The 25,298-nt window shown below is 41.3% G+C and overlaps 1 protein-coding gene across 1 annotated transcript in view; it reads right to left on the bottom strand.

Annotated features, from left to right (window-relative positions):
- LOC132378334 (lysophosphatidylcholine acyltransferase 1-like) overlaps nt 1-24,616 on the bottom strand; it is a 116,998-nt gene extending 92,382 nt beyond the window's left edge. The window contains exons 1-2 of the mRNA XM_059945149.1: nt 24,403-24,616; nt 941-1,083 (exon numbers count right to left, since the gene is read on the bottom strand). Coding sequence (XP_059801132.1) covers nt 941-1,083; nt 24,403-24,528 — 269 coding nt within the window. The 5' untranslated portion in view covers nt 24,529-24,616. The remainder of the gene's footprint in view (nt 1-940; nt 1,084-24,402) is intronic.
- Between the last annotated feature and the right edge of the window lie 682 nt (nt 24,617-25,298).

Below are 25,298 nucleotides of genomic sequence, written 5' to 3'. Positions count from 1 at the left end.
AAACATGACAAAAGTCTGGAGATGCAGAAACCCAAAGCAACGCACACAAAATGCCTGAGGAAATTAGGTCAGGAAGCATCTATGAAAATGAATGAAAGGTCGACATTTCAGGCTGAGGCCCTTCTTCAGGACTGGAAGAGGGAAGAATGCCAGAATCACAGAGGGGAAGCTGTGAGCAAGGGTTTCATCGAACTCATGTTCAGCAGCACCCGTGAAGGCAAAGGGATGGTTGACATTTTGCTTCAGGACTGGTACAGAGTATAAACTGACCATCTTGTTGCTTCCACAGATGTTGCCTGATCCATTAGTGCCTCCAGTAATACCTAGTCCAGTGTTTTGAAGCTTTTCCTACAAGGAGAAGCCTGCAAGCCTCTGCTTGCTGACCTTGAGTATATATATCCTTGTATGTAACAAAGGATGCTATAATATTAAAATGTGGCTTTAAATTAGTACATCATGTGACAATGTAAGCAAATGCACAAACATGAAATCAATGATCTTATTATTTAATTTTAACAATGCCCTTCTGGTCCAATAAGCTGCACCACCTAGCAACCCACCTATTTACAGGACAACTTATAATTATCAATTTATCCACTAACCAGCACATCTTTTGGACTGTGAGAGGAAACCAGAGCACATTGAGGAAACCCACGCAGTTCATGAGATGGTACAAACACCTTACCAACAGTGCTGGAATCGAACTCTGAACTGCTTAACATCCTGAGCTGTATTAGTGTTGTGCTAACTTCTATACTACGATAGTTAGTAGTGAAAATTAAAGCGCAAATAGGAAATCCAAATACATATTACATTAAAACAAGCATCTTCGTGGAAAAAATATATACACCAACTTTAATGTTTTCATTCCTTAACTGAAATGTCACACAAATCTCTGCTAGTTGTCAAAATGTAGAAAAGAAAAAATCCATTTACTCACTTTTTCCACATAGTATTTGGTTTGTCGGGTTCCTTTTCAATACGGCCCCATACAGCAAGGAATGCAAATGGCCAAGCTAGAAGCATCATGAAAGCAGCCAGCAGGAGACGAATTGGGAATAGTGTTACCGTCATAACAGCTATCTGTAGAATTTAAAATACAGAATGATGGAAGAGTATTACTGAGCCTTTACTTACATGTTGTATTATATATTAAATCTAAAACCAATTTTACCTACTTTGTATGAAGACCTTGTGGGTGGGATTATTGCAGCACACACTTGTAACCACAGATGAGCAAAAATATCAATACTGCTTTGAAATCAGCCATTTTTTATTCTGGGTGTTACAGCTGAAACCTGATGCCAATATCTACACAGGAAAAAGGTTGCAGAAGTTGCATCACTGCATCAAGCTTAGTGCAGATCTTGCAATTCTGATAGAACGTTCAAAAAAAGCAAAGAATTAGTGACGAATCAAGTAGCTAGAAAAAGCATAGACGTTACTGCAGTACTGGGAGTGATTACTTTTATTCTCAATAAAATGAGTTTAATGGTCCAGTAATGCATCAGAAGACATACATTAAATTGTGCATTTTAAACGGTTCAAAGGAAGACATTTGAAGAATCCTGTCAGGCAAGTAAGCAGGAAAAAAAACATGAAAAGCTCTTTCAATTCTCTTTGGAAGCAAAATAAAGCAAACAGAATGAAATAAACAGATCTTGATAGCTGACTTTGCAGAAAACACAAATATTGATGTTTCAGAGACAAACCTGCAGGCGTGATTTTGAAGCACCTCATAAAAACATCCAGGCAGGCTACTCTGCAAATCTGAATGTATTGTTTACCACTGCTTTATTCTTCAAATGCTGCTCCATTTTGTTTAATCTTTTTTGAGCCCAGCTTTGACATATCTATTCATGTTTTAAAGTATTTTACTAAGAATATTTCTACTTCAGTTCTTTATATTTCAACATTGCACGTAAATTAACTATAAGAATTACATTATCAAACTAGATGTAAAATAGTATCAAATTAAAATCTGTTCGCCTGAAGTAATTAAGGTTGACAATTGACTGTTCTTTTACATTGACAAGATTTAAAAAAAATACCTGGTCCTTTTTTGATTCAAATACACAATGTTGCACCAAACAGACTCTGAACTAGTCAGAGACTAAACTTGGTAACTTGATTTCAAGGCAGCTCGATCTGTAGAATTTATGAAAATAAAAAAATCCCCACAAGATTATTATAGTACCTTTGCTGCAGCCTCATTATTTCTGGATTAATATATTGTCCAGTGGTGATGCGACTGTTAAGCCTATAAACTGTTTCTCGTCTTATTCTAATCCTGGATCATTCCAGACTTCTGACCTTAGGTTACATTTTAAATTAGGCCTAACAACTTTCAATTAGAACCATAGAACATTACAGCAGAGAAGCAGGCCTTTTGGCCCTTCTTGGCTGTGCTGAACCATTTTTCTGCGTAGTCCCACTGACCTGCACCTGGACCATATCCCTCTATACCCCTCTCATCCATGTACCTGTCCAAGTTTTCCTTAAATGTTAAAAGTGAGCCTGCATTTACCACTTCATCTGACAGCTCATTCCACACTCCCACCACTTTCTGTGTGAAGAAGCTCCCCAATGTTCCTTTTAAACTTTTCCCACTTCACCCTTAACCCATGTCCTCTGGTTTTTTTCTCCCCTAGCCTCAGTGGAAAAAGCCTGCTTGCATTCACTCTTATCTATACTCATTATAATTTTATACACCTCTATCAAATCTCCCCTCATTCTTCTATGCTCCAGGGAATAAAGTCCTAACTTATTCAACCTTTCTCTGTAACTCAGTTTCTCAAGTCCCGGCAATATCCTTGTAAACCTTCTCTGCACTCTTTCAACCTTATTAATATCCTTCCTGTAATTTGGTGACCAAAACTGCACACAATACTCCAAATTCGGCTCCACCAATGCCCTACACAACCTCACCATAACATTCCAACTCGTATTCTCAATACTTTGACTTATAAAGGCCAGTTCTTCCTATTTTTAAAGAAGCAATCCACAGACAGAAATACAGTAGATTCTAGTCATTTGGGCATCGGTTAATTATTGCAGCCGCTTTAATTGGAACACCTCTGGAAAAAACATAAAAACTAATCAAGATAATAGCTGTGATTGTTTTACATTTTAACATAAAAAAATTTCAGAACCTTGCTAAGACGCCATGAAAAGATCTGACAGGAGCCGAAAAAATGATCCTACTGGACCAGATTGAAAGCCATCTGCCTAACACCACTTATTTATTGTTGGATTATGACACTACATCACACAGGAAGGCAGCTCATTATGTACACTAAGTGCCTGCGCTGATTTTGTTCATTTACAGTTAATCAAAAGAACATGCCAGCGTACACTGGATGAATTGCTCGTCAGTGATCATTAGGAACTAATATACTTTTATAATACTACAGTATTGGTAGTGTTCTAATTTATCTTGAAATTTCATTTAAATACAGAATTTGTTTCTCAGTTGAACAGCAATCTTTTTTTTAATACTTTAACTAGTTTCATGAAAGTTCAGTTAATTGAGGCAGCCACTTAATTGGGCCCAAACATACTGGTCCCAATGTGTCCCAATTAACTGCAATTCCCTGTATCTAGTCCTAAATCTTGGTCCTCTTGCAAGCTTGTTTCTAATGATTAGAAATTCAAAACCCATTTATCTTTACTTGTTCTTGTTATGCTATTAAATGGTTTTAGTTTGGACTTTCAGCATTTCAATGCCCCCAACCCTATTTGTACCAATATTCCCATACTCCAAATGATGCTCAAATTCTTGAGTACAGTTGGCTCTCCTTATCCGCGGTGGATTAGTTCCGGGACCCCCCGCAGATACAAAAAAACGTGGATGCTCAAGTTCCTTATTTAAACCTGTCTCAGTGTGGAGGTCTTCAGGCCCGGACCTTATTTAACCTGTCTCAGTACGGTGGACTTTAGGACCCAACGCAGCTCTGTATCTGCAGTGTTTCTGTTCAGGAAAATAATCATGATCACAATTGAAAATAAAGTGGAAGTAATAAAGAGATCGGAAAGAGGTGAAACGGCATTGATCATTGGAAAAGTGTTAAGCTACAGTCGGTCAACGATCGGAGCAATTTTAATGGAGCATGTGAAAGGCCCTGCCCCGATGAAAGCTACAATTATTATTAAGCAACACAGTGGTTTAATTATTGAAATACATACATTTCTTCAGTGTTTTATATGCATAGAAAGGTAAATATATACTATATAATTAGACAAACATTTGACTAACTGATACTAAATAATACCGGGTGTACCTGCTACGACTTCAAATCCGACTTAAAGACGAATTCAGAATTCAGGAAAGGTACTCGTTCATAACCCGGGGACTCCTTGTACTTTAAAATCATCTCTAGATTACTTATAATACCTAATACAATGTAAATGCTATGTAAATAGTTGTTATACTGTATTGTTTAAGGAATAATAACAAGAAAAAAGTCTGTACATACTTAAACAACAAATGCTGGAGAACTTCCGGGTTTTCTCGATTCGCGGTTGGTTGAATCCGCGCATGCGGAACCCGCGGATAAGGAGGGCCGACTGTACTATTAGAGTTTCATTATTTAAATTGAGAATATGCCATTACCCTCTGACTTGATATTCGTGCACGCGTTGACAAGATCATTGGAATTCCCCTACTCAGCACCAACAGGAAATTTTACTTCCTTGGGAATAAAAGTCATTGTTGTATGCAATGGATGAGGCTACCTTAAATAGCAGCAAATTCCAAATCCATACTCCTCTAATACCAAAAGAAAAAGGTAGTACAAGACGTTACACTGTTAACAGACTACTAAGTACTGTTGCAGCTGAAGATCATGCCAAATTTGCTAGGATTTTTCAAGTAGCTGACCAAAGTCAATGCATGGAATGAAGGGCAAAAAAATGCCCAAACTACTAAATTCATTAATTTTGAAGTCTGATAGCTTTATTTATGCAGTAAACCAAAGTCATTATACAAATAGTTTCACATCTTCCCATTATTAAACTAGCTCATTTTGCTACAATGGAGTCCATTGCTGTTTTTTTTTGCTTTCTGCATGGTTCTATTTATTTATGCACATGGGCAATGGAAAAGACTTTCTGTTCTTTAAAATGACATAGCAGATGGGGAAGTTACTTTTCTTTAAACTACAAACTTAAGCATTTTAAAAAGAAAAAAGCTTTGACTTCTTGACAAAAGTTGAGCCGCTTTTTAAAATCTGAAATAAAATTACTTCTAAAAAAGGGAGAAAAGTAAAAATAAGTTTTTAAAGGTAAAAGGAAACATTAATGGCTTTGATCCACACTTCCTTGTGATCAAGAACAATTTATTTTCATTCTAGTTTGGAAGTTACTAATGAGGCCAATGAGGGAAACACTGCAACACATAAAAAGCTGGATAAACTCTGAGTCAGGCAACAACTGTGGAAGGAAAGGGACCGTGGATATTTCAGGACAAGATCCTTCATTTGGACTGTTAAATAATTAAATAGAATTGTCAATTCTTCCATTTATTAAGTGAGAGTGAATTCAGGTTTCATTAAAGCAAGCTAAATATTAAACTACACAAAATGCTGGTGGAACGCAGCAGGCCGGGCAGCATCTATAGGAAGAAGTACAGTCGACATTTCGGGCCGAGACCCTTCGTCAGTACAGTTGTATTACTGTCAGACAGTGCCTGTATATTTTGATGCTAAGTTGTTCAATTATATTTTTAGTATTTTCCTCATCATTTCTCGAGCCTTCTTCCCTCCTTTCGATCCATCTCCATTCAGTTTTGCTTCCACCCCTCAATCTACTACCTTCAAGTCTCCCTCCCAGGCAACTGAGATTACCCTTTTTTTCAGTTCCTTTCCGCACCCCTGTGGCACATTGGATGGCAACCTTATCGTTCCTTTAGCATTTTTGTCTGTTCGTTGCTCAATCCAGCACAGATGGAAAGCATGCAAGCTGCTGACTAGATTTGAAGCTGGGACAAGTTGCCTTGAAGTCCAGTGCGGATGCCACTACTCCACCGGCCAGCTGAGACCACTTTAATTACTAGTCCTAAGCAGCAGCAAACCCCCTCCCCACCCCAAACCAACCACTTTCTAACTATTCTCCATCACAACCATTGAGGCAGTGTTACTAGCTGACATTCATTTTATGTTGCTCTTTACGAGCTGGTGATTCCTTTCACATTGCCCACATGACTGTTATGCAACCCCTTTCTCATCTGAAGTGATTATCTTACCTTCTAAAAGACAGATCTGCTCCTTTAATATTTCTAATTGATTCCTTACACTCAGACGATTTCAATTTTTTAAATAAAAAATTGCTTCTGAATTTTTCTTTCATTCAGCTTGTGCTGGCTCTATAATAGGAACAAACTCAATCTCTGATTTTGGTTTACTGTACAAAGCTTTTAAAGTGTATACCTATTTCATTTTTGAAAATTATTTCATCTCCTTCTACCATAGCTTTTTGCATTAATACTCTTAATACTTCCAACTCTTTTTCACAACTTTTCTTAAATCTTAGTTACAACAGTGACTAATCCTACCATTAGAAACAGCTGAACTCCAACAATGAACACCCTTAAACTGCTCAAAAACAGAATTCCCCAATTATTTTAGACTCCCCATATAACTTTGGTAAATTTCTTTTACAACTTCAAGTTTCAGCCTTCCTTCCTAAAATTGTTATACAGAATTGAACAATTCTTGACCTGAGGTCTAACATGTAATTTATAGAGATTTAGTTCAACTAGATTGTTTTTATAATAGTGTTCTGTTATAAAGTTGGGTAGATGGAGCTGGTCAGCCTGGGAAGGCAGTCCATCCAACAGAGGCAAAACTCCGATTTCAAACCTCCGCTGCCTTGCAGCCATACCCACTCACGGGAAAGGCTTCAGGAGTAAACCCTGAGGACAAACCCGGAGCTGAAGACCCTGAGGCACTCCGACGTTGTTTTCAACCTCGTTCTGGCAACTCCTGTGACGTCACTGGTGCCAAACTGTATCGACCCTTGCCCTTCCCTTGGATGACATCGGTGGCGTGGAGAGGGGAGACCTGCTGCTTGGGCAACTGCTGGTCTTCCATACAACCTGCACCCTGGAGAGGCTGAAGCAAGACTTTCCAGGCGCAGATCCATGGTCTTGCAAGACTAACGGATGTCATCCATCTGTTATAAACACTGGTGTCTTATACATTTTAAACTGAACTAAACACAGCAAAAGCTGTAATTTTAGCAGTAACAGAAAATGCAAGTCAGTCTTTATCTGTAGAATGAGAAGCTGTTAAACATATTTTAAAACCAAATAATAAAATCAAATTTTTTCCACTGAACACCAGCTTAAAATGGGACGAGAGCAGCTGAAAATTTATTTGGCATCGTAAATGATTTATCACTGTGTTATTCAAAGAAGAACAGGAATAGCTTCAATGAGGTAATCAGATAACTACCAAAAAAATGCCAACTTTCCAATGTAAACATTTGTGCTCTTGCTGACCTCTCAGAAGCATTTGGCACCCAGTTTATGTGATCTTTTCAGCAAAATCACCACAAGCTTGCCAATACACTTGAAGGCTTGCGTTCCTCAATGACCCAGCAAATTAAGCTGGCTGGGGTCAGGGCTTTAGCTCTAGGTAGGGTCTCGCATGCCAAACAGGTCAAAGGGTAGATGCCTGACTAAGAGTGGTCCACTGGTCCCCCCAGGCTCAAGGGTTTCAGCTTAGGGCTAAGAACCCTGACTAGTAAAACAAAACTGTTACAGTAACAGCAACGAAGAATTCTTCTACATCTGAATGTGATGTATTCCTGAGTCTCTACCCAGGACTTGCATGACTGACAACAGGGAAAACCAAGATGAGCTACTGACATGATGAAGGAAGCCCTAACCACCACCAAGGACGGTGGACCTTCAATGCTGCCCTACCCACCAGTGGCATAATGGGCAGAAAGTTACGTGGTCCTTGGAAAATCCTTTGCATTTAGATGTTCAGTCAGCCTTCCTTATCCGTGGATTCCGTATGCGCGGTTTCAACCAACTGCAGATCGGGAAAACCCGTAAGTTCTCTCTCCAGCACTCGTTGCTTGAGCATGTACACGCTATTTTTTTGTCATTACTCCCTAAACAATAGAGTATAACAACTATTTACATAGCATTTACATTGTATTAGGTATTATAAGTAATCTAGAGATGATTTAAAAGTACAGGCAGTCCCCGGGTTATGAATGAGTTCCATTCCTGAGTCCATCTTTAAGTCGGATTTGAAGTCAGAACAGGTACATCCAGTATTATTCAACATCAGTTAGTCAAATGTTTTTCATAGTGTATAGTACATATTTTACCTTTCTATGCATATAAAACACTTAAGAAACATACGTATTTCTATAACTTAACCACTGTGTTGCTTAGTAATAATTGTAGCTTTCATCGGGGCAGGGCCTTTCACATTCTCCATTAAAATTGTTCCCATCGTTGACCGACTGTAGCCTAACGCTTTTCCAATGACCAATGGTGTTTCACCTCTTTCCAATTGCTTGATTACTTCCACCTTATTTTCAATCGCGATCCTGATTTTCATGAACAGAAACACTGCAAATCCAGAGCTGCACCGCCAGGTCCTAATGTCTACATGTTAAATAAAGTCCGGGGTTCCGCTGGGTCCTAAAGTCCACTGCACTGATACATGCTAAATAAGGGACTTGAGCACCTGCGAATTTTGGTATCCGTGGGGGGTCCTGGAACCAATCCCCTGTGGATAAGGAGGGCCAACTGTACAAACTTACAGAAGCAATCAAACAACTCCATGACAGAGGGAGAGACTGAAGGTGTAGAAATTATGTCTCTTCCTTATTATATCTGGTCTCCAACAAAATTGTATTCTTACATGGTCACTCCTTTACAAATCCTTGTGTCTCTGGTAATTTTTGATAAATCTTGAAATCACTTATGATCAGATTTAGGGCGGATGGACAACACTAAAAGATTACTTTAAAATAAAGGTGCCCTGAGAGTGTATTTGAGTTTCTGTTTGCTAGTGAACTCACTTGGGCAGCAAATTCCAGAATATCAGAAAGAGCATCAGAAATATCAAAATATCTTGAACCAACCTGCCTGAAATTTAGCATGGCTATCAGCCTTCAAAGCATGTGCACACATGCCCAATCCCCAGATATAGATTATACTCCATTCATTACCAGCTGCAAATATGTACACTGATCCACCTTTACCTAGTATGTATACTCAATGCATCTAAAACCAGCTCAGTTTTCACAAAATTGCCAAGTACTTTAGGGATAAAAACTACAAATCAAGTCAAAAAAGCAAAGAACATTTGTTATTAGGACTCTGCTGTCCAATAATAAAGCCTATGCAAATAAAATTTTCATTCAAGCCAACTAACAGCTAATGTGAAACATATCCAAGCAAAATCCTTGAAGCTAACAAACCAAACTTAGCTATGATATCAGGACCTCGGCTTTATGATTGTACCGTCATGTGATGCAAACACAATAAATGAGTCCTAAAGATCTTTTATTACAAATTGAGAACTATGCAATGCAGTTCATAGTCAAAACTATGCAAAATTGATCCAACAACAATGCAACATGCAAAGGTGAGAGAAATTCGCAAAGTTTTAAAGCAAAAAAATGAAACCAGTACAAAGACTGATTTTCTTAATGGGCCCATCATATTGTTAAACTCAGTTGATAAAGTCCTGTATGATAAGACTACCCGAATGTGAGACTCAATAGACCCAAAATTGACAGTGATAGGAGGAAGAAATGATGGTGGAAGAATGCCTTGTTACTGAAAATTGTGACCTGTGGTATACTGCAGGGAGCCTTAGTTCCAACACCACCAGGTTCAGTAACAGTTATACCTCTTCAACCATCAGGCTGCTGAACCAGCAAAGATAACTTCACTTACTTCAATACCGAACTGATTCCACAATGTATGGACTCACTTTCAAGGACTTTACAATTCATGTTCTCAATATTATTTATTACTTTATTTGTGCAGTTTCCTGCCTTTTGCACATTGGTTGCTTGCCCAATTTTGTGTATGATTTTTCCTTGATTCTACTGTGTTTCTTTTTATCTAAAGCAAATGCCCGCAGGAAAATGAATCACAGGCTAGTATATGGTGGCATGTACATAATTTGATAATAAATTTACTTTGGTTCTGGTAAACCTGTACTTGGATGCGAATTCAGGTGTTTGATTACTAAGCTTGCAGATAACATAAAAGTTGGTGTTGTGGATAACATTGTCCAAGGCAGGATATAGATCAGGTGGAAAGTTAAGTGTAGCAGAAGCATATAGAATTTAATCCCAACAGCATAAAGTGTTACACTGGGGCAGGATATTGACAGTGTTCTACCATTTACTAATGAACGTTCATGAACAGATGCTCAATCCTTAATTCCCTGCAATTTGCAACACAGAAAGATAGGGCGTTGAAAGCAATATATGGCATACTTGTCTTAACAGGACATTATGTCACAACTTCACAAAACACTGATGAAACCATACTTGGAAGTAATGTGTGCCATTCTGGTTGACACACGACAGGAACAATGTGGTTGAGCTGGAGAGTGTGCAGAAGACATTCCTTAGGATGTTGCCTGGATTGGAGGATTTAGTTATGAGGAAAGACTGGAAAGACAGGGCTTGTTTTCCCCAGCGTGCAGGGGATTGTGGGGTGTCCTGAGGCACCTGTTGTTTAGTGCTGACCATAGATTGTGCATCCCAGCTGTCCAGATATGCATTCCAGGGCAGAGCAAGCTCCCACTCTCCGCGCATCTGATGAACCTAAAGGAACGGCTAAGACCAATGCAGTTTGGCACCAGCAGCATCGCGGGAGTGGTCAGTCAGCATTGAACTCAACATCGGACTGCCTTAGGGACTCAAGCTCTGGATTTAGTTCCGCAGCTTTCCCAATGAATGGTTATAGCCACAAGGCAGCGGAGCTTTGAGATCAGAGTTTTCCTTATCCCAGATGAACTATCATCCATGGCTGACGAGTCCCATCTGCCCAAAGTGAATGGTTTTGAGGCAACAGTTACTCGCCTTTGCCAAAGAGGGCGGAGGCGATCTGAGAGGCATATAAAATTACAAGAGGCACATGTTTAAAGTGATATGCAGGGACTTTGAAAGGGATTTGAGATGGATGTTTTTAAATGAACTTGGTGCCAGATATGGTTAATGTGTTTAGGAAATATTTAGACATGCATTAAAAACAGACAAGGAATACAATACAAACCTAATGCAGACAAATGGAAAAAAATGTGCAGTCGATGGGCAAATATTAGTCAAAGCATATATTCAAGAAAATGTGGTGTCAACTAGTTCTTGTTATTCAATTTAAAGCACAAATAGAAAATGTTTTAACTAAGAGACTTGTGTTATAAGATGCAGTGGATGTGTTATATCATCCTTAGCAGAGGAACTCACCCACTCACTACATGTTGAAAATCTGCATCACAGCAGAGTACTAGCTACTGTATATTCAAATAAAGCCACTTTGGCAAACAACTATAACAAGATCACAATAACATGTATATTTACTGTGAATATTTCCTTCTCTGTAAAATAAATCGCGAGCTAATAATAGAACCTTTTAGCCAGCCTGTGGTGTGGTGGCATCAGCACCCCAGACTTTGAGGTAAGTGGCCCCAGATTTAAATCCAGTTGGCTCCTTGCACACTTTATATCCATGCTGAGTTGAGCATTCAGCTAGAAATTTGGCCTCATAAAAAAAACCTACTAATGCTAAAGAAACAGCAAGGTTGCTGCTCAGTGTGCCACAAGGCGCAGAAAGGAACAGCGGCAACAACAATGGAACTTCTTAGCAACATTAGAACTTCCATCATCCAACAATTATTAATTCGGTCAAAACTACACAATGTGCAAGTATTTCCTGCAAAAGAGATTTCTGTGGTGTACACTTCACAATACTGTTGAGATACTGATAAGATAATAATTTCTGTGCCCTTCATAGACAAAGTATCACTCAAACATCAAATTATTTTAGTGAAGTTCAAACTCAGTGTAACTGGAAAGGTCCATGAAATGATAGCCATCCTCATCTTGGTCATGGCAAGTGTTGACTGCTTCCAAGCCAGCGTCAACACAATGAATTTACCGTGGAGAGTACCGGTGTTCTTCACCATTGGTGTCTTCCTGGCTCGTGTTAAGAGTACTGCTGATCCAGAGGAACATCACCCTGTTCTCTAAAACTTTTGCTACAATCTTGTCTTTGGACTGGTGGGTGCTAAGTTGTTACGACACTTCTGTAGTTAAGGATAGGGAAGTGGGGAGACCTGGCACTCCTATACAGTAATGTGATAGACTTTCCTAAATTGGGGGAAAATTAGAGGGGCAAAGGGACTTTGGAAACCTTGTGCAGCATTTTCTAAAGGTTAACTTGCAAGTTGAGTCCATAGTAAGAAAGACAAATGCAGTGTTAGCATTCATTTCGAGAGGACTAGAATATAACTGCAAGAATGTAAAGCTGAGGCTTTACAAGACATTGGTCAGACCACACTTGGGAATATTGAGAGCAGTTCTGAGCCCATTATCTAAGAAAAGATTTATTCGCATTGAAGAGGGTCCAGAAGAGGATCACAAAAATGAGTCCAGGAATGAAAGGATTAGCATGTGAGGAGCGTTTGATGATTCAAGGCCTGTACTCAATCAAGTTTAGAAGAATGTGGGGGGGGGGGGGGGAGATAGATCTCATTGAGGCCTATCAAATATTAAAAGGTCTGGATAGATTGATTATAAGGAGGAAGTTTCCTATAATGGATGTTGATAGGTTCTTGATCAGTCAGGGTGTCAGAGGTTACAGGGAGAAGTCAGGAGAATGGGATGAAAGGGATAATAAATCAGCCATGATATGAGGGGTGATTGATAAGTTTGTGGCCTAAGGTAGAAGGAGATGAGTTGTACAGCTCTTGTTACATGCATGTGCAGTTCAACTCTTTGAGTGATTATGCAGAGAGTTTGAAGTTAATAACTTTTGTGGTATTTCTGTTTCAGATTGCAAGGGGGATGGGACCCGGAGCGATAGAGCAGTGAAAGAAGTGCATGGAGTAAAGCCAGATCTAACATATAGAGAGGCTTTGAGGAAAGAGCAGCAGAATAAAGGGTATAAAGGTAGTAAAGTAGAAGGGCTAAAGTGTGTGTACTTCAATGCAAGAAGCATCAGGAACAAAGGTGATGAACTGAGAGCTTGGATACATACATGGAATTACGATGTAGTGGCCATGCCGGAGACTTGGCTGGCACCAGGGCAGGAATGGATTCTCAATATTCCTGGATTTCAGTGCTTTAAAAAGGATGGGGGGGGGGGGGGGGAGGGGAGGAGAGCTGATATTACAGCTGCAGAAAGGGTGGGTAATGTAGCAGGATCCTCTTTTGAGTCAGTATGAGTGGAAGTCAGAAACAGGAAGGGAGCAGTTACTCTACTGGGGGTATTCCATAGGCCCCTGGTAGCAGCAGAGATACCGAGGAGCAGATTGGGAGGCAGATTTTAGAAAGGTGCAAAAATAACAGGGTTGTTATCATGGGTGAATTTAACTTCCCTAATATTGATTGGCACTTGATTAGTTCCAAGGGTTTAGATGGGGCAGAGTTTGTTAAGTGTGTCCAGGATGTATTCCTGTCACAGTATGTTGACAGGCCGACTAGGGGGAATGCCATACTAGATCTAGTATTAGATAACGAACCGGGTCAGGTCACAGATCTGTCAGTGGGTGAGCATCTGGGGGACAGTGATCACCGCTCCCTGACCTTTAGCATTATCATGGAAAAAGATAGAATCAGAGAGGACAGGAAAATTTTTAATTGGGGAAGGGCAAATTATGAGGCTACAAGGCTAGAACTTGCTGGTGTGAACTGGGATGACGTTTTTGCAGGGAAATGTACTATGGACACGTGTTCGATGTTTAAGGATCTCATGCAGGATGTTACGGATAAATTTGTCCTGGTGAGGAAGATAAAGAATGGTAGGGTGACAAGTGAATTGGAAAATCTAGTCAGATGGAAGAAGGCAGCATACATGAGGTTTAGGAAGCTAGGATCAGATGGATCTATTGAGGAATATAGGGTAGCAAGAAAGGAACTTAAGAAGGGGCTGAGAAGAGCAAGAAGGGGGCATGAGAAGGCCTTGGCAAGTAGGGTAAAGAAAAACCCCACGGCATTCTTCAATTATGTGAAGAACAAAAGGATGACAGGAGTGAAGGTAGGACCGATTAGAGATAAAAGTGGGAAGATGTGCCTGGAGGCTGTGGAAGTGAGCGAGGTCCCCAATGAATACTTCTCTTTGGTATTCACCACTGAGGGGGAACTTGATGACGGTGAAGACAATATGAGTGAGGTTGATGTTCTGGAGCATGTTGATATTAAGGGAGAGGAGGTGTTGGAGATGTTAAAATACATTAGAACAGATAAGTCCCCAGGGCCTGATGGAATATTCCCCAGGCTGCTCCATGAGGCAAGGGAAGAGATTGCTGAACCTCTGGCTAGGATCTTTATGTCCTCGTTGTCCACGGGAATGGTACCAGAGGATTGGAGGGAGGCGAATGTTGTCCCCTTGTTCAAAAAAGTTAGTAGGGATAGTCCAGGTAATTACAGACCAGTGAGCCTTACATCTGTGGTGGGAAAGCTGTTGGAAAAGATTCTTAGAGATAGGATCTATGGGCATTTCGAGAATCATGGTCTGATCAGGGACAGTCAGCATGGCTTTATGAAGGGCAGATCGTGCCTAACAAGCCTGATAGAGTTCTTTGAGGAGGTGACCAGGCATATAGATGAGGGTAGTGCAGTGGATGTGATCTACATGGATTTTAGTAAGGCATTTGACAAGGTTCCACATGGTAGGCTTATTCAGAAAGTCAGAAGGCATGGGATCCAGGGATGTTTGGCCAGGTGGATTCAGAATTGGCTTGCCTGCAGAAGGCAGAGGGTCATGGTAGAGGGAGTACATTCAGATTGGAGGGTTGTGACTAGTGATGTCCTACAAGGATCTGTTCTGGGACCTCTACTTTTTGTGATTTTTATTAACAACCTGGATGTGGGGGTAGAAGGGTGGGTTGGCAAGTTTGCAGATGACACAAAGGTTGGTGGTGTTGTAGATAGTGTAGAGCATTGTCGAAGATTGCAGAGAGACATTGATAGGATGCAGAAGTGGGCTGAGAAGTGGCAGATGGAGTTCAACCCGGAGAAGTGTGAGGTGGTACACTTTGGAAGGACAAACTCCAAGGCAGAGTACAAAGTAAATGGCAGGATACTTGGTAGTGTGGAAGAGCAGAGGGATCTGGGGGTACCTGTCCATAGATCCCTGCAAGTTGCCTCACAGGTAGATAGGGTAGTTAAGAAAGCTTATGGGGTGTTAGCTTTCATAAGTCGAGGGACAGTTTAAGAGACTTGATGTAATGATGCAGCTCTATAAAACTCCAGTTAGGTCACTAGAGCAGCTCTATCAAACTCTAGTTAGGCCACTAGAGTACTGTGTCCAGTTCTGGTTGCCTCACTATAGGAAGGATGTGGAAGCATTGGAAAGGATACAGAGGAGATTTACCAGGATGCTGCCTGGTTTAGAGAGTATGGATTATGATCAGAGATTAAGGGAGCTAGGGCTTTACTCTTTGGAGAGAAGGAGGATGAGAGGAGACATGATAGAGTTGAGCAAGATATTACTTGGAATAGACAGAGTGGACGGCCAGCGCCTCTTCCCCAGGGCACCACTGTTCAGTACAAGAGGACATGGCTTTAAGGTAAGGGGAGGGAAGTTCAAGGGGGATATTAGAGGAAGGTTTTTCACTCTGAGAGTGGTTGATGCGTGGAATGCACTGCCTGAGTCTGCGGTGGAGGCAGATACACTAGTCAAGTTTAAGAGACTACTAGACAGGTATATGGAGGAATTTAAAGTGGGGGGTTATATGGGAGGCAGGGTTTGAGGGTCAGCACAACATTGTGGGCTGAAGGGCCTTTAATGTGCTGTACACATTATTATCTATTCTAGATAATTGAAAATTGCAAGTAAGCACTGTCTGAGAAAATGGACAACATCGGCCTTCGTGCAGTCATCTGCTACTTTGGTCTCATCACCCAAGGAGGTCCATGAGGACATGGTGGCAACACTAGGGGAGAGTGAAAAATAGATGTGCTAGGTTTTCTGAAATTGACTCCTTCTACCTTAGGCCATGAACTTATCAATCACCCCTCGTGGAATGCTGGAACAGATTCAATGGGCTGAATGGCCTAATTCTGCTCCTGTCTTATGGAACAGTGTCAACCTTAAATGACACCAAAGCCCAGATTCTGTGAATGATGTGATGATCAGTAATCTCAGCTTTCAGAAAAAGTATGCTTCAGAAAATGGTCTTGAAAAATTAAATCCAAGTTTACAAATGTAAATCATTTCATTTAAAAATACATCAAAAATTAATGATTCTGTCAACATGTCATTTCTAGATCAAAATTTTACATTTTGAATAGAAGATTCTGCTATCAAACAACATCAATTAGGTGAAGGGATTAATTTATCTAACAGTAATCAAAATTGATTCATTTTAGGTCAATTAATCTAAGTGCTATTTTCTGCAAATTTAAAGCAAAATAATTTCTAAAACATAAGTCTTAAGAACTAACCCTTGAGTTTCCACAATATACCTGCTACTTGCATCTGAATTAGTAATTGTGGAAAAACTCCAAATACATCTGCGTGGCAGTAAGTTGCTCTGGAGTTAATCGTGGAGTGTGCAATTCAAAATGAAATAGCACAGCAATGCCATTTATAGCCAACACAAGTTTGACCCAGGTATCCACATCAGACACAATGGGCAAGAAAGATCATGCTGAACCAGCTGCACATCTTCTGGCCACCACAGACACACTTGGTTCTAGGATGCATGGCTCCCATGACTGAAGCCTAGCCACAGCTGCTATTCTACAAAAATACATGGTTCAGAAGGCAAAACCAGGCCCGAGATTGAACCAAGTATGGACCGGCCAATGGACTTGTTTGATGGCTTTCCTGACGACTCACCCTCCTCGTGTTCCTTGCATTGTTTTCTACTGCTTGGGAAATAATTGCAATCCAATATATTCAAGTTGGAAACAAAACCAAATGCATGAAAATTAAAACGTTAGAATAATCCCCTGACCCAATTAATATTAATTTAACATTAGTTTAAAAAGTTAAAAGAAAACCCACTTAGCCTTTTAATGGTCAGTGACTTCAATTAACTGTATGGAAATATGCCAACTATGGCTAGCATAAGACTCAGGGGCCAGATTGAAAAATGCTTCCAGTGCCTTGCTTTAGATTTCACAACGGTCTTGGACACACTGCGAGCTCAGAGGCAGAGCAACTGGCCAAGTACCCAATTATCATTCCTCAACTTGCACTGCACTTAATTCTCTACAGATCTACTAGCTAACTGTCAGCCTTATCCAACCTACTATTCAGATTGGATAGGGAATATGAAATAATGTCATTCTTAAATAGTAAGTGACAAGTATTTTCCTTAATGCCAGTCTACTGCAAACACAGGTATAGAACACAAAGCAGTGCAGTACATCAACAGGCCATTCAGCCCACAATGTTGTGCCGAACCAGCTAAAAAGCAAATAAAAAACACCAAAACACTAATCCCTCCTTCCTACACCATGTCCATATCCCTCCATCTTCCTTACATCCAAGTGCCTATCCAAATGTCTCTTAAAAACCTCCAATGTGTTTGCCTGCACCACCATACTAGGCCACACATTCCAGGTATCCGAGATTCTGACTAAAAAAAACTTACCCCTCGCATCCCCTTTGAACCTATCCCTGCTCACCTTGAATACATGCTCTCTAGTATTAAGACATTTTGACCCTGGGAAACAAGATACTCTGCCTACTCTACCTATGCCTCTCAATCTTGTAAACCTCTACCAATTTTCCCCTTAGCCTCTGGCACTCTGAAGAAAGCAATTTTAGTTTATCTAGCCTCTTGTGATAGCACATGCCCTTGGAACCATCCAGCATCTTGGTAAACCTCTCCTACACCCTCTTCAAAGCTTCAGCATCCTTCCTAGATTGGGGCGACCTGAAATGTATGCATTACTCCAGATGTGGTCTAACCGGAGTTTTATAAAGTTGTAGCATAACCTCTTGACTTTTGAACTCAATGCCTCGACAAATAAAAGCAAGCATTCCATAAGCATCTTATTGATCTGTGTAGCCACTTTCAAGGAGCTGTGAACTTGAATCCCAAGATCTTTCTGCTCAGCAACACTGTTATGGATCTTGCCCTTAACCGTGTATTGTCTCCCTGCATTTACCCTACCAAGGTGCAGCACCTCACATTCATCTGGGTTAAACTCCATCTGCCATTTCTCTGCCCATATCCGCAACTGACCTACGTTGTACTGTATTCTTTGCCAATCTTCGGCACTATCCACAACTCCACTGATCTTGGTATCATCTGCAAATTTACTAACCCACACATCTACATTTTCATCCAGGTCATTTATATACATCACAAACAGCAGAGGTCCCAGTACAGGTCACTGCAGAACATCACGAATTACAGACCACCAGCTTGAATAAGTCCCTTCAACCACTACCCTCTGTCTGCTATGTTCTGAATCTAAGCAGCAAATTCACTGTGGATTCCATGCACCTTAGCCTTTTGGATTAGCCTCCCATGAAGGACTTTGTTAAACCCTTTAATAAAATCCATGTACACAACATCCACTTCCCTACCCTCATCAGTCCTTCTCGTTGCCTTGTCAAAAATCTCAGTCAAGTTGGTAAGGCATGGCCTGCATGCACAAAGCCATGCTGGCTCTCCCTAATTAAACCATGGGTTTCCAAATGCTTGTATATCCCATCCCCAAGAGTTTTCTCAAGCAATTTCCCTGTAACTGGCGTGAGACTTGCTGGACTATAGTTCACAGGATTTTCCCTGTTCCTTTTCTTAAGCTGAGGTACACTAGCCACTTGACAGTCCTCCGGGACCTCACCTGTGGCTATAGGACATGAAGATACTGGTCAAGGGACCAGCAGTCACATATCTTGCCTCTTTCAATAACCTGGGGTAAATCCCAACAGGCCCTGGGGACTTATCTATCTTAATACTCATTAGGAGTACTCACTTCCTCCTCCTTGACCTTTAAATGCCCTAACGTATTGACATACTCAGCAATGATCTCCTGGTCTTCCACATCTTTTCCTTGGTAAATACTGAATCAAAATACTCATAAGGTACCTCACTCACATTCTCCATATCCAACCAAATGTTCCCTCCTTTACCCTTGAGTGGTCCCACCCTCTCCCTAGTTATCCTCTTGCTCTTGATGTTGCTATAGAATGTATTGGGATTCACCTTAATCCTACTTGCCAAGGACTTCTCATGGTCCTTCCTGGCTTTCCGAATTCCCTTTAGTTCTTTTCTGGTTTCTTTTTACTCCTCATGCTTTGTTTGATCCTAACTTCTGAAGTTTACATACTAGTCCTTTTCCTTCTTGATTAAATTCATCATCTCTGGACATCCAAAGTTCTCTTATCTTGCCACCCCCGTCCTTCCTTCTAACAGGAACACAGTTTTCCTATACTCTGTGCAATCGATCTTTAAGCACCTTCCACATGTCTGATGTGAACTTGCCAGCGAAAAATGTTCCCAATTAACATTTCTTAGTTCCTGCTTAATACCCTTATAATTACTCCAATTTAAAACTCTCCCATGAGGTCCATATAGATAAAGCCCTTATCTATAGCTATCCTAAAAGAATTTATGGTCACTGTTCCCTAAATGTCCACCCATTGAAAGTTCAGTAGAATACTGTATTTTAGAAAACTAATGCAAATTATAACCAAGGTTGGATTGCTCTGGGTGTCGAGCCGATATGAAGAGGTGGAGAATGCCTCCTCTGGCTGCAAAAAATGCAGAGCCAAAAAAATTTGCTGCAGCAGGTCCGAGAGCAAGGTTTGGATAATTTAATCGCTGGCCCAGGTAGTCTGGGGGGCTCCTCTCTCGACACTAAAGCTGCAAAACTACTCCCGGCTGCTGTGCTCTGTGTCTGCAAACATTACGGCGACTTCCCCTGCTAATATGATTAATTGAATGTTGAGGCTTTGGGCCTACTCCAGGGATTTGGATCCAAGGACTCAATATGGTTCGGAATGCTGTTATTGTTGCTTGCCTCTATTGTTTGCATGATTTGTTCTGGTTTTTTGCTCTTTCTCTGTGGGCACTGGTGCGGGGGGGGGGGGGGGGTTAGTCTTATTTTTTAAAAATTGGGTTATTTCAGGCTCCTTGCTTTGCAACTGCCTGTAAGCAAACAAATCTCGAGGTTGTATAATTTATATGTAGAAAAGTAGAAAATTTAGAGCATATTACAGGCCCTTAGCCCACAATGTTGTGCCAATCATGTAACCTACTCTAGAAACTGACTAGAATTTCCCTACCGCATAGTCCTCTATTTTTCTAAGCTCCTTGTACCTAAGAAACTCTTAAAAGACCCTATTGTATCCAAATGTATTCTTTAATTGCCTTTGAATAACCCTAAACTACTGTTTCAATGCATCTACTCCTAAAGAGGTTATAAATTCCTCTACAGCTAATATTTCCTCCACAGAATTTTCAGTATGTTATCCAGAAGCTCATCCCCATGACACCCACCTAAAGAACTATAAATACAAATTATTCTAGTATTAACATAAAACTTTAATTCTTTAATGCACTCAATTTCTTCTCCACTTCCCACATACACACAATTCATGCACTAATTTTACCAACTTTCAAACACCCTTCAAAGTTGAAAAGCCCAGCTTCTTCCAGTATTTCTACATAACTCATAACTCTTGCAATTCATTGCATTTAGTATATTCCCAGTCCTCTGGTGACCATAACTTGAGAGTATTCCAAGCAGAGAGCCTATTAGAGCATTAGAGAGGTTGCTCAAGATGCCTTCCAGAATAAAACAAGACATGTGGTAAATTAGTAGGAGTTACTCATACTTGTAAATGGAAATACCAACTCGTTGGGAATCAGGCATTTCTTCTTGCAGTGAGGAGTGAATGGGACAATTCATTGATAACAGTGAACTTGGACATTGTTTCATATTCTCAGAATGAGATTGGGAAAAAATGAGAAGTACTACAGTGAGAAATTTTAAAAGCCTCTGAATAAACCACAGTGCACGAGGATACATTATTGACAGACTTAATGCATTATTCAAGTCTAATTTTCAAATGGATTACATACATGAAAAAGTAGTTTCCACCGCCCAGCAAAAAAATTGTCTTGAGTTCACCAATGATTGACAAACATACCAGCAAAAAAAATAGGAGGCCTGTGCAGCATCTGTCACCCTTCATGGGAGGATTAAATTACATTTGTTGACATAGCATAAAGTTAACTTTGCTTTGCATGAAGCCACCAGTTCAATTTAGTTTTTTCATCCATTACATTGATGAAAATTTATTGTTTCTCTGTATCAAGAGGAGTTCTCTGCTTTTCGAATAAATTATACTCCTCTCAAAACACCAGAAACATGATTGAAAGCAATATATTACAGTCCTATGGAAAGTGCTGGCTCTGTACAAAATTACCTTGTGGTCCTTGACCAGCTACGATGTACAGCATTTTACAATAAATTATATTTTGGGTTGAGAAAACTTCTTGGCACATATTTACCTGCTTTCAGGCAATTGATGTATGAAACAATGAACACATGTAGCAGGTTTCATTTTTAGAAACATTTACTGATATCAATGTTTTAGAGACAATGTATATCAACAGGTTATGCAAAGAAAACTACGTTACCATTAACTTGGTTACAAAGCAGAACATTTCAGGCACACATTGAGTGAGCTCTTCATTTCCCTCCATTATATTGCATTATATATACAGAATACAAGAATTAGTGATGCTGGAGAAATTCAGCAGGTCAGGTCGCATTTATGGAAAGGAACAAACAGTCGATGTGTAAGGGTGAGGTCCTTCATCAGGACTGACCATAGAACGTTACAGCACAGAAACAGGCCCTTTGGCCCTTCTTGGCTGTGCTGAACCAATTTTCTGCCTAGTTCCACTGACCTGCACTTAGACCATATTCCTCCATATCCCTCTTATCCATGTACCTATCCTTATTAATATCCTTCCTGTAATTAGGTGACCAAAACTGCTCACAATACTCCAAATTTGGCCTCACCAATGTCTTATACAACCTCACCAGAACATTCCAAATCTTATACTCAATACTTTGATTTATAAAGGCCATTGTACCAAAAGCTCTCTTTACGACCTTATCTACCTGTGACGCCACTTTTAGGGAATTATGTATCTGTATTCCCAGATCCCTCTGTTCTACTGCACTCCTCAGTGTCCTACCATTTACCTTGTATGTTCTACTTTGGTTTGTCCTTCCAAAGTGCAATACCTCACACTTGTCTGTATTAAACTGCATCTGCCATTTGTCAGCCCATTTTTCTAGCTGGTCCAAACTTTTTCTAGCTCTGCAAACTTTGAAAACCTTCCTTACTGTCCACTACACCTCCAATCTTTGTATCATCAGCTGATCCAATTTGCAGACCTACTGAGTTCTTCCAGCATTTTATGCGTGTTACTCTGGGCCACATCACCAGAACAGATTCTTAAAACATGTTCACAGTTTGGCATGCAAACAATTCCTGACAAAAAAAAATCCCTTGAGGGCATCCCCAAAAGTTATATAACATTCTCACAACTGAAAATCACAAACTGACACAAAATCAAGTGAGAAGTCACTTGCAGCCTCTCTGACTGCAAGATAGTTTAAGAATCAGCAAATTGCCAAGATCGGCTGCAACAGAAAATACTGGAAAACCATCAACTCGGAATGTTAAAAGTTTCTCTCCACAGTGTTGTCTGACTACAGGATTTTTGTTTCCTTTTAATTTCATATTATTTGCAATATTTTGACTTCAGGCGACATCCTGAACTTCTACTAAATATGTCCTGAAGCACCAGATTGTAGTTTATAAAACCACCACATACTCAATAGAATCTTAAGCACAAGGAGACTCTGCAAGTGCTGGAAATCCAGGGTAACAAACACATTAACAGGCATACAAATGGAATCGAGTGGCATTCATTGAGAATATCAAAATTTACAGCTATTGATCATACACAAACACCTTAACTGATTGCTTGATTAATGATGTTGTCCTTTACCAGGTCAGCTTTCTGGAACATAAGCTAATAAGTGCAGCTAGGAAACTCAATCTACAGGTATCTTATTACTTTTAATCTGCAAGTACAATACTGTATTACAAACGATTTAGTCGAGTACCTATCTACCTCAAAAGGCACACATTTTGCTCTCTATTCCAAGGTCTGGTATTGGCGTTCAATGCACAATAAAATACCAATACGGAACAATTTTAAAATGTGGCGTTTTCAAACTCATTGCAGTATATTGGCAAATGGCGTCGCTGTGATATAGTATTAGAGGAGAGGAAACTAAACACTGTTTTCCCAAGAGATGCAGCATTCCCTGCTAATAGCTTCCTTCAGGAAACGAGTAATAACCACGAAGCAACACGAGAAACGCAAATACAAATCGTAGTATTTACATAATAATAGCGCTGTTAATCCCGTTTTGTTATCACCCTAGCTTCGAGTAGACGCAATGAAACGGGAATTAAAAAGACGCCAGAAACATGAAGATCCAATTGAAGAACCCGAATAAACATCAACAGCTTGTATCTAGACCGGAGCATCAGCCGGGGAGGCGAATTTATACCGGACTTCCAGTCAGGGGCTACATCTGAGTCAGTGTTAATCGGGGCCTAAATTGCCCGCAAACTCGGCAGGGGGCGAGGAAGGGGTGGATAGGTAAGAAAGACCAGAAAAGCTACATTGCAGTAGTTCAGGAAGGGGAAGCAAAGCACTGCTGGTGGTAGTGGTGCGGGGTAGAGATGGGCGTGCAAGGAACGGGTGGGGGGGTGGGTGGGGAAGGGAGGGTGGAGAGGAAGGAACGGGTGGGGGGTGGAGAGGAAGGAACGGGTGGGGGGGTGGAGTGAAAGGAACGGCTGGGGATAGTGGGGGGGATGGTGGGGGGGAAGGCTGGGGATGGTGCGGGGGGGAAGGCTGGGGACGGGTGGGGGAGAGAGGAAGATGAGGAAGCAGTAGGGCGGAAGATGAGGAAGCAGTAGGGCAGAAAGTGCGGGTACACTCGGGTAGTTATAGAAGGGTATGTGGGTCAAAGGAAGGGGCGTGGGAAGTAAAGTGTTGTAGCCCCAGTGAGGTTGGGGAGGGGAAAGCAACGGGAAAATACCAGGGTGGTGGGAGTGGCGAAGGAAGAAGCATGAGTTGGGGGAGAAGCAGGGTGGGGGTGGTGGGTGTTCTGCGTCTGGATTATCCTCACCTTCGCCTTCTGCGGCGCCGACAGGCGGATATCGTGCACAAAAGGATTCCTGACCGGGGGCAGGCGAGTGCAGCCCTCGCCGCCGCCTCCTGCCGCCGAGCAGCCCTCTCTCCTCGGCATCCTCATGTCGAACGACAGGCCGCGGGTCCGAGATGGTTGCAGGAAAACGCGATGCGGGAGCCCCTCCCTCCCTGTGTGCTCTCTCTCTCTCTCTCTCTCTCTCTCTCAGGGCCCCGACCGCGTCGCAGCCGCTTGTCCTGGCAACGCCTCCCGACTCCGGGGGCGAGCCCCGCGCGCGCGCCCGCCCGCACGTCGGCGTCGGGAGCGCGCGCCGAAGCCTGCAGCTGCCCCCTCTGGGGTGCCGACAAGAGTCGGTCCCACCTTTCCCGAGGGATGCCTGCCTGCAGGCTTTCAGAAGGAGAGGTTTAAGAGTTATCTTTGTTAGGCATTAGTTTTCCGCCGTCCCGTTCACTTCGTGCGAAACACTGTACCCTCTGAATTCAGAGGGGTATTCGAACTGGAAGCGGGAAAGAGGCTACTCGGCCCCTTGAGTCTGCTCTACTGGGTAATAAGATCTCGGTCGGTCTGATTGCCAACATGGCTCCGCATTCTCCTCAACCCGCGGTAATGTTTCAGCCTTTGAGTGTCGTGAATCCATTTAGTTCTTCCTTGTTGGGTGGTTGCCCGGGTAGACTCTCCATTTGGTACAATGCCTCAACGCCAAACTTGCTAACTAGCACCAGTATTTCGCTTGGCTGGTAATTAGAAAGGGTCCTGCCAGTCGCATCCTTACTGGATGGTGAAAACATCTGCCCTCAGGTGATGAGATGGTTGCTCGTCTGTGTCTGGGAGTCGTTGTGGGTTTGCAAACGAGGTTATGGAGATAGATGCAGGTT

This window comes from Hypanus sabinus, chromosome 20, assembly GCF_030144855.1.
Source record: "Hypanus sabinus isolate sHypSab1 chromosome 20, sHypSab1.hap1, whole genome shotgun sequence".
Classification (NCBI taxonomy): domain Eukaryota; kingdom Metazoa; phylum Chordata; class Chondrichthyes; order Myliobatiformes; family Dasyatidae; genus Hypanus; species Hypanus sabinus.
This window is presented reverse-complemented; position numbering and strand designations above follow the sequence as displayed.